Raw genomic sequence first — 10,161 nt, forward strand, 5'->3', positions numbered from 1 at the left:
ATGTGCGAAGCGCTAGTGGAGTACGCATGCGCAGAGGGCGTGTCGAGGATACGCACGCGCAGAGCGGTTATTTAGTTCGCATGCGCAGAATGCTAGCCGGAGGTATGCATGCGCGGAGGGCTAGTGGGGAGAGAGTGCGCAGAAGTTTTGGCAGAATGCGAGTGGAGAGAACGCATGCGCAGAAGGACAGTGAGGTAAATAGGGAGTACGCATGCGTAGAAGGCTAGTGTGGGGGGGGTACGCATGCGCAGAAGTTAGTGGATAGGCATGCGCAGAGCAGTGGTTTAGTCCGAGTGCGCGGTGCTAGTTGGAGGCGTATGCATGCGCAGAGGGCTAGTTGGGAGGGACGCATGCGCAGAGGGCGAGTGAGCGGTCCACGCATAGGCAGAGCCGTGCTTTAGTTCGCATGCGCAGGGCTGGGGAGTACGCATAAGTAGAGGGCTAGTGGGGGGGGGGGGGGGGTACGCACGCGCAGTGCGGTGGCTTAGTCGCCTGCGCAGTCAGGATTACGCATGCGCAGAGGGTTGGGCGTACACAGGCGCAGAGCTTGTCGAGGGGGGTACGCATGCGCAGAAGGCTCGTTGGTACAGCACCTGCAACCTTCAGCAAGGACGAGTATATTTGTCCTTAGAAGTTGATGTAGGAATGGATCACCCAACATTTAAGAACAGCAGCAAAGAAATGAAATAAACGTTTATTTCTCCTTTAAGGTTAATTAATTATTTATTTCATCCACTCCAAACCCTCCACAAATATCTCTACAGTGCAAAGAAAGGAACTGGACAGATAGAGAGCGGCACGATGATGTTAGGACTGAACAAAGGAACAGAAAGAAGAGAAAGACTAGAAAGAAAACAAATTACATTTTAAAATATGGAAAAATTAGACAAAAAACAGTAAAATATCATATTTAAGGGGGGGGGGGGGGAGTTATAGCTTAAACCAGCAGAAAGTATTCTAGGCTACCAGGACGAGCACATCAGAAGGCAGACTACAAGCACCTCTTCAGGGAGTGCTGTTTCACACTGGGTTCTCATCCACTTTCTCTAAAGTACAGAAAGGATTTAAAACTTTACTACACATACCTTCCTTTTAAATATCAGCAATGCACATTTTTTGCAGTAAAGTCTAAAGAACATGCATGTTTTCTACACAGATGTTCACAGAAAGCTTTGAAAACGCCTTTCTAAGTCACAAATGCAGACGGTTATTCACTCCGATCCTTTGGCTCTCGGTATTTCCACTGGATGTAGTCAAAGATGTCCTTCTCACATTCTACTGGTAGGGCCTCCCCAGCGACTCCTGCAAGCATATTACAGATGCTATTTGAAAGGTGGAAATTCCATATAATCCTGGACTGTCAAATGCATTGCAAGATCAAGAAAATCCACTGTAAGCAAAACGTATTTGCAAGTGAAATGATAAGCACCCAAAAAACACACGGGAAAAAAGCCACCACCACAAACACCACCCACAGAGCTTTTCACACAATATTTAGGTGTTCATTCTCAGTGTAAGGAGAAATAAAACAATTAACTGTGGAGCTACAATGCTTATACAGTTAAAAAAATATACACACAATTTGCAGTCAGACCCCCAATGGGAAACAACTGGAAGACATAAATCACATGAAAAGAATAAGAAAATACGTGCTGTGCATTGCACAGCAAATCCAAACTGTAGTTCAGTTAAGCCGAAGTAGATCAGGTGCCCTGATGTGCTTATTTTGTTCCACAGTGCTGTCTATACATTAGTAGCTTGCTTTCCTCTGGTTCCAAGAAGGACAGAGTGAAACATTTTGTTAATTACAGTATTTGCCAAGATTTCCAATTGAGAAAATGATTAAAGGAGAGGATCACACAAAATACACAACTGGAAAGAATGCTGTTTAAAAGCCCAGACTGACCAGTGACACCCAAGGGACGGATTGTATACTCATTGATTGTGAAGCCCATTTCCAGAGCGTGGGCCCTCATGTTCTTATTGAATATATCACTGCCTGTGAAATACAGCACACCACAGTAATACTGATCCTTAGGGATAAGCCTAGAATAAAAACAGAAGAGAAATATATATTTAGGACAAATCTGAAGCTACAAGCCATTTGGAATTCAGCCACTTAAAAAGGGAGCAAATCTAGAACAGTGTTCAAGCACACACATTCTGGAATTCTGCACATTTGACTCTTCCAGGTGCCCAATTCCTATCAAAGAAAGGTTCAACACATCCAACCTGACTCATAATTTATTGTTACGATGCTTTGATCACTGCCAAGAACTCATGGCAAAACAGCACCATCAAGTAGGTCACAATTCTGAAACTGGAGACAAAGCCATGATTTCAAATACAGTATTCTTGCTAATAACCTGTTCTAAACATGGGCACTTACACAGTGATTTCCATACAAGGCAACTGGAAACCTAGTAAATGCCTTCTTCTAAACACGGAAATAGAGATTTGGATGCAGAACTTGAAACAAATGTCTATAATACAGCAGATGGCTAAATTCTTTATTTATTGGAAAGAATACCGAATATCAATTCTCCTGTGTGGATACGATGTTCCATCATCTTTATCTGGCAGCTGGCAGACACCCTGGGAGAAAGCAAAGGAAGCAAGAAATTAAAAATTACATTAAACAGGTCTGAGATAGACTTACATTATAGGGCTTGACTGTTCTTGACTACCCCAGTGCTAAAGAAACTTTCAAAATACACAGTTCCAAATGCACACAGCTCTTGTTTGATCATCAATTATCTTGGAGAGTAAAATTAAGTTCTTACCGAACTGATCAAATATTTTATTAGAACAGCTGGACATCACTAGCACTGGGAACTGCTGCTAAGAGGACTGTAATTCAACATAGCACATCATTACTTCTTAAGTTACATAGCAGGAAGGACAACAGGAATTATTTTCCATTTTAACAAGAGATTCACTAAGCCACAACTGCAAAGAGCTTTTAAGAGAAAAAATAATATGAAAAAATCCCACAACAGCAGCAGTCTAAACAACATTTTTGTACATATCCTAGCTTTTGTCATGAGAGGCAATCCCTACCACATCCCCCCTTCCTCTGAAAGGTCTTACCATGAATTTGGTGTCACCTTTAGACAGCACATCAGTGACAAAGTGGACTTTTTCCAGTTGTTCTACAACTTGATGCAGAAGCTTTGACTAGGAACAGTAACAACAAGAAGAAATTACTTCACTTGCAGCAAGAATGTCTTAGCAGTCTAGCTGCAGGACATCACACAATTACATATGTTACCGACATGAAATCTGACCAAGAGAAAAAGGATCAGAGCAACACTGAGAAAAAGCTAATAGAATTACAATGTTGAAACATGAGGAAAGTTTCCAAGTGAAACCCACGTCAGGTTGTTTTCATTTAGAGTGACAAAACTTGCCTCTTGGTTTGAGTTCTCAACCTCGAAGCAATTAATCTACAGAAGCAACATGAAAAAATGGATTATCGTTAGGACTGCCACAAAAGACTGTAAGGGCAGCAGGGCATCTGCTTCACCCCCAAAAGAAAGAGGCCACATCAGCAGATACCTTAATCCCTGCTTTATTCACATAGTTGTTGCAATTCTACTTTGTTCAGCATATGAATTTAGGAGGAGTGAAGGAAGACGACTGAGGGAAGGATGAGAGCAAAGACGCTGTGCTGAGAACACAGCATGAAATTGCTTCTCAGATCCACATCTTACCTCCTCCAAATAAAAATGGTGATCAAACAGCTACAAAAAGATGCAGGAAACTGAAATGCAAGTCTGACACTACATGTGATCCAAATGTAAAACAGCCTTCTGGAAATACTGCTCAGTACTAAACACAGTAGCAGAGAAGCAGACCTGTTTGGATGATTCAGATGTGAAAGTCGGATGGGTTAAGAGAACATCCATGTCACCACTCGACTCTGCACCTAGGCGAGTAAGAAGCAAAGAAAATCCCTCCTACATAAGATGAGAAGTATAAGAACACTGATGAAAATGCTTCTAACCTCTTCTGAAAAACACACATTTCTTATAAATAATAGTCAGTGGATTTTCCAGAAACAGCATTCGTAGCATAAACTTGCTCTCTAGAAAAACATGCATTATTGTGTTTGCTTATTTGCCCAAAATAAAATCCAGCAAGATCACAGTGCACCAACCTCGCCTAAAACTGCCACAGACTGTAGCAATATAATTTGGGTCCACGTTCTTTACCTCTTTCAGCACAATTTCCTATGAAAAGAGGAAAGATGAATGTTTCAAGACGCCTGTTATTCACTGGCCTTCAATGCCTCAAGTCTTTGACAAAGACTTTCTGACCTGCATTTGCAGCATTTCTTCCCTCGGGATTCTTTTCTCAAAATCTTCAAAATATCTGTGTACAGAAGAGTAAAAGCATCTGAAAGAGGGGTACGGGTAGCACCTTGAAATTTTAGTCAGTTAAAAGTGGTATCAGAAGAAACAATAGAATTTTCATATCACATCACCAGAAGTTCCCCATTCTCAGCCCAGAGAAGCAGCCCAATCCCTGCATCTTCAGACAACTCTCCTAGATGTAGGACTTTCCTCCAATCCCACTTCAGGTGGGTTAAAGTGCAACTAGGGTCAAAAGGAAGCCTGCAGAGAGCTGAAAACTATTCCTGCAGTTCAGCACTAGAGTAACATCTGAGCACAGTGCAGAAGCAGAACCGAGGACGATACACAAGCTAAAAACACATAGGAAACACCCACGGGTCAGGTGGGTAATCTCACACTCCCTTCCTTAGCAGTATTTTCCTGTGAATACTCACACATGTAAAGATGCATAGCAAGCATGGAGCTCAGGTGAGTAGTGGGGAAAATGAACGAGTAAATAAAGAGCTGCATAACACTTCTCACTCACTAGAGGCCACAAACCCTGAACCCCTGCCACTGATTCAGGTACACCAAAGCTGTCCCTGCACATAGAGCATGCAGAGAGGACAGGACCTTACTTGGCCTCCATAACCTTACATTACATTCTGGTGTCTTAAGCAGTTATTAGGAAAGCCAAGCACAAGCAGCCAAAAAAAAAATCTCACTTCAACCCAATTCGCTGGTGATGGGTCAGCTTGTGCTCATTTTTTCTTAGATCTAAAAGATTAAAAAGAAAGTTACTTAAGAGCAAAATTCTTACAGTGAGTTTTCAACAAAAAGATGATGCAAATGAAGAATATCTAACAAGCAAATAGCAACTTCAAACACAACAAAGAGATTTTAAACAGGTTGCTCAGCAGCTGACAGTATGAGTAGGAATGCCCAGCACACCTTCCTGATACAGACTTCAATGGACTATTAATTTTAAACACAAAAATGATGTTATTTAATCTATAAATACCCTACTGCATGTATGTATATAGTGCCTCCAGCCTGTGCACCACATTTAGACTAGCTTCTTGTTGTTATTTGGTCAGTACAATTTCCTCAAACTGAAGGCTTATCTGCTGTTACAGCATCACTGTGAAACAAGCAATGTGACAAAAGAAACATTACTGGAGAATAAACCAAGGACCCAAAGCTACACTCGTACTCACCTTCTAAAGTCTTGATTCCTTCCTCAACAAACTTCCTAGCAGCAGCAGGACTGCAAAAAGAGCAAAGCAACACGCAGTTAGGAACAGCAGGAATCTTACAAGGCTGCAAAGGACATCAGAATTCACTGCTGCTGCCTAGATTCATCAGGTCAGGATTGAAGTTGCTTATAATGCTTCCCATCCTTTTGTCGTGCACATTTTTGATTTGTATTTTCAAGCAACAGAAACCACTACCCAAAGCTTGGCCCACACATTTTTTAGTACTGATGGAACTATACACTGATTTTATGATTTTAAAAAGGAAACAAAAAAAATCTCACCCAACAGCCAATGCAGCTTTAGCCAATACTGATATGTAACTGAAGGCACAAGAGCTACATTAACTACAAGCAGCCTCTGAGCCAGCTTAAGGCAACAATGCAGGTGCCTTTAGAATAGAACTTACAACAAAACAAACAAAAATCCACACAAGACTCTAGCTTGCAACCTACAGTACAGAAAAGCAACTTGGCTGAAGGGTTTATCATAAGCACAACATAAACACCCACAAACTTGCAGCAAATCTTTCTTCAGAATTACTTCAGAACCTCTGCATTCCCTGCCTTCAGTCTCAAGGGGTTTCAATATTGCTTTTCCCTCCTCTTCCCCACAGCATTCCACTCTGTTCTGTGTTTAAGCACAGGCATTCTGTATTTAGCCAATCCTGTTCTGGGCAAGCAGTATCACAGCCCTTCTCACTCAAGATATGCACTTCTGCTCCTGTGCACATGCAAAATTCAGTGCCTGTCTGTAGACTGAGCTCTTTGCTGCCAGAATTTCCCCATGCACAGAATAGGAACAAGTAGAAGCTTAAGACCTCCTCATATCACCCTTCTGAAAAGCCCTGTTTTCGAGGAGTTGGCAGGGCTCTGGATCTCCTTTTGCAAACATGGCACAAGTACTATTCTCCTTCATCAGATTTTGCACCATAATCTCATAGGCTCCTACTCTGCCTTCTTGATTCTTCTTTTCTCAATCTTGATTCTACTCTTCTCAATCTTTTGATGCAGTTTTTGATCACCTCTCTCCTTCCCCTCTCAGCTTGCACACAGGAGCTTTCTACTTCCACTCCTCCACTGCAAAATCTGTAACTGACAGCTCCACAACTCCAACAACAACAACCTCCCCCCCGACACACACTAACAAATAACAACTAAGCTTTACCCAATGCCAGTAACTCGTGTCAGGAAGTTGATGGAAGCACTTGTATCATCTTGTCGAATCTGCAAAAACATAATAATGTGAACAAACTCTTCTTTACTCCATTTCAGTAAATGAAGAAAGCTTATAAAACAACTTGGTCAGATTCTGCTTCGGAGAGCTACTGTAAATCAGAACAAACCAGTGCTAACAGTAATACTGTGCATTAGAACAGTGCCATATGTACCATTCCTGCACATTATCTTAACTGCCCATACTAAAGTAAACAGCGTGGTTCAAACTCAATTCCACAGCCTTTCAGAGTCAGAACTTCACTTCCCACAGAAGACATTCATGAACCTATTAGACAATCTAAATATTTTCATAAGTAAACAGTTCTGACGCTTTGGCTAAGCTTCTTGTTCCCCACTTTTTACTTTGCACAGAGCCCACCATTCTTCTGCTCGACATCAGTCTCTCCACAGAGAGCAACAGAAACTGCACAAAGCAGACTGCTTCCAAAGTACAAAGTAAAACAACTACTGAGAAATAAAGCACAAGGGAAAGAAACACACCTTTTCCAATTTGCGAAGCTTTCCAGTAGATAAAAACTCATCTATCTTCTCAGCTATTTTAGCACCTACTCCATCCTAAACATTGAGGAAGGATGAAATACAAGTCAATTTCAAGGTCACTTACAGTCATTACATCTAAGAAAAATAAAGCTCAACAAAAAGAACCGTGAAGTCACAGAAACCATTTAAAACATTGGTCTAAAAGAGATCAAGAGCATTGAAGGGTACAGCAACAGTAGCACAAACACAGTACTTCAAGTGCTGTATTACAAGTCCCCTGAAAACAGTTATTTTAAACCAGGTTTTGATTCCTACAACTCCAATTCAATTTACAACTCTTGGAAAGGGTAGATAACAGCAGGACAAGGGGAAACGGTTTGAAGCTGAGGGAGGGGAGACTGAGGTTGGATGTCAGGGGGAAGTTCTTTGCTATGAGAGCAGTGAGGTGCTGGAACAGCTGCCCAGAGACGCTGTGATGCCCCGTCCATCTCTGGAGGTGTTCAAGGCCAGGTTGGATGAGGCCCTGGGCAGGTATGAAATGTGGAGGTTGGCAGCCCTGCGTGTGGCAGGGGGTTGGAGCTTCATGATCCTTGATGTCCCTTCTAACCCTGGCCATTCTGTGATTCTGTGTGAAGGGGAAACCTGTCACAGCAGAAGCCTTTTACCAAGGAGACCCAGCTGGAGTCCCCAGTTCCACGTATGAAATCCCTGCAGCTCATATGCTATACTCCCCCCTCCTTAAGCCGGTTGCCAGCAGAAGCTGATGATACAGAGTCATTCGCACTCTGTCTCCCTCCTCCCGGAAGCCTCGGTACCATCCTAACACAGCTCCTCCACCCTGAGAAGTCCAAACTCGCCCCGAGACCTACCAGCTTCTTAGCTTCCGCTCCATTCTGTATTCTGCTGGGGTACCGGGAGATGACAGAGGCCGCTTTCCTGCAGAACGATGTCGGTCAGCACCCAGAACCGAGCAGCGCTCAGCCCTGCAGCAAGGCCGGGCCCCCGAAAGAAGGGAGAGGGGAAAAAAAAAAAAGGCAGCCCTGAGGAAGGAGGCGGTACCTGTAGGCGTTGTACTTGTGGATGGCTCGGTTCACGTTTCGTTCGTAATTCGCTAGCTCTACAGGGAGAAACACAGTCGGAGCAGTCGAGCCGGATCCCAGAACATCGCCCTACACCATCCCCCCCCTCCCCGCTCGAGCTCCCCGTACCCATGAGGAAGTCCGTGATGCCCTGGTTGAGGCTCTCCTGCGGCGCCTTCCGCTTGCTCATTGCGGGCGGCAGAAGCGACCGACACCGGAAAATCACCCGGCAGCACGTCTGGCGGTGACGTCATCAGACCGCGACAGGCTGCGGCGCGCAATGAGGAACGCGCGAATCGCGCTGCCGCTGCGCTGCGGCTCCAGCGGGGCGGGGCGGGGCTCTGCGTTCTGCCTGCGCCGAGGAGACGCGGCTGACTGCGAAGAGTCGTAGAACTATGGAGCCGTAGAACCACAGAACCACAGAACAACGGAACCATGGAACCACAGAAGCATAGAACCATAGAATCACAAGGTTGGAACCTGCAAGATCATCCTGTACAACCGCCCTCCCATCACCACTGCTACCACAAGCACTAAACCACATCTCGCAGCTCCTCATCCAGACGCCTCTTGAACGCTGCCAGGGACGGCGACTCCACCACCTCCCTGGGCAGCCATTGCAGTGCCTGAGAGAAAAAGTTCTTCCTTATGTCCAACCTAAACCTCCTCTGCTACAACTTGCGGCCGTTTCCTCGGGTCCTGGTTGTAGCCTGGGAAAAGAGGCCAAACTCCTCTTCATCACAGCCTCCCTTCAGGAAGCTGTAGAGTGCAGTGAGGTCTCCCCTGAGCCTCCTCTTCTCCAGACTGAACAACCCCAGATCCCTCAGCTGCTCCTCATAAGACTTGTGCTGCAGATCCCTCACCAGTTTCCCTGCCTTTCTCTGGACACGTTCCAGGGCCTCAATGCCTTTCTTGCAGTGAGGGGCCCAAAACTGAACACAGTACTTGAGATGCAGCCTCACCAGTGCTGAGTACAGAGGGATGATCACCTCCCTGCTCCTGCTGGCTGCGCTATTTCTAATGCAGTCCAGGATACCACTGACCCTCTTGGCCACCTGGGCACACAGCTGGCTCATGTTCAGCTGAGCATCAACCAGCACCCCCAGGTCCCTTTCCTCTTCACAGTCATAAGAGGTCCTGCAGAATTGGTGACAGGGGCAGCAAATGCTCATGTAGAGCGGCCGAATCATCCGTGCATCACCATCCACCCTGAGCAGCTATAGAAGCTGGGCTCCTCCCCAGCCTTCCCAGTGAGGGGACAGAAGTGGGACGATGCTGACCGAAGGGATGTCTCATACTTGGTGTCATCACAACCTACTGGGGGGAGATGGGGAGATGGCCAGCAGTCTGCTGCTGCTCAGGAATCAGCTGGGCATTCATCAGTGGGTGGTGAGCAATTGCATTGCACATCACTTGCTTTGTATATTCTTTGCAGTTATTGTGATTTTTGCTTACTCTTCTTTCCAGGTTCACCAGTCTTTGCCCTGCATTGCATAAGTTCCACTTGAGATTGCTGAAGACTGCACAGGATTTAGTCTTTGCTGGGGTTCCTTGAAGTCTGCATGGAGTTTGTAAAATTCTGCATGGGTTCACTTCAGTTCACACTGGTTTTCACCCAGCTGCATACACTGCTCTGTGCCGGACAACCACCACAGGGACGGCACTGAGCCGGCTGAGACCTGGCGCCCACCTGCACCACCAGTGGGCACAAGCAGCGCACTGGCAGCATCCAACTCACAAAGAGGAAGCTGCCCCTGGGCCAGGACACTCCAAGGCC

General features: G+C 45.2%; 1 protein-coding gene across 1 annotated transcript; it reads right to left on the minus strand.

Annotated features, from left to right (window-relative positions):
- Positions 1 to 920: 920 nt before the first annotated feature.
- Positions 921 to 8,634, minus strand: POLB (DNA polymerase beta). Its single transcript, XM_042886306.1, has 14 exons — positions 8,514 to 8,634; positions 8,365 to 8,422; positions 8,175 to 8,241; positions 7,306 to 7,380; positions 6,755 to 6,813; positions 5,552 to 5,601; positions 5,060 to 5,111; positions 4,320 to 4,374; positions 4,160 to 4,232; positions 3,858 to 3,928; positions 3,091 to 3,177; positions 2,531 to 2,595; positions 1,907 to 2,046; positions 921 to 1,302 (listed from the first exon to the last, which is right to left on the minus strand). Exons 1-14 carry the CDS (start codon positions 8,572 to 8,574, stop codon positions 1,208 to 1,210), a joined length of 1,008 nt encoding a protein of 335 aa, XP_042742240.1. The 5' UTR covers positions 8,575 to 8,634; the 3' UTR covers positions 921 to 1,207.
- Positions 8,635 to 10,161: the final 1,527 nt, after the last annotated feature.

This window comes from Lagopus leucura, unplaced genomic scaffold, assembly GCF_019238085.1.
Source record: "Lagopus leucura isolate 7727_CA_CO unplaced genomic scaffold, USGS_WTPT01 Super-Scaffold_100056, whole genome shotgun sequence".
Taxonomy (NCBI): domain Eukaryota; kingdom Metazoa; phylum Chordata; class Aves; order Galliformes; family Phasianidae; genus Lagopus; species Lagopus leucura.

Bases quoted from the DNA above. Each gene is read 5' to 3' on its own strand.
- POLB (XM_042886306.1), bottom strand. From the start codon at position 8,574: ATGAGCAAGCGGAAGGCGCCGCAGGAGAGCCTCAACCAGGGCATCACG. The intron at 3,929-4,159 runs GTTGGTGCACTG...TTACTCGCCTAG, and splicing joins CTGTGGCAGTTTTAGGCGAG to GTGCAGAGTCGAGTGGTGAC. The intron at 2,596-3,090 runs GTAAGACCTTTC...GCTTTCTCCCAG, and splicing joins AAGGTGACACCAAATTCATG to GGTGTCTGCCAGCTGCCAGA.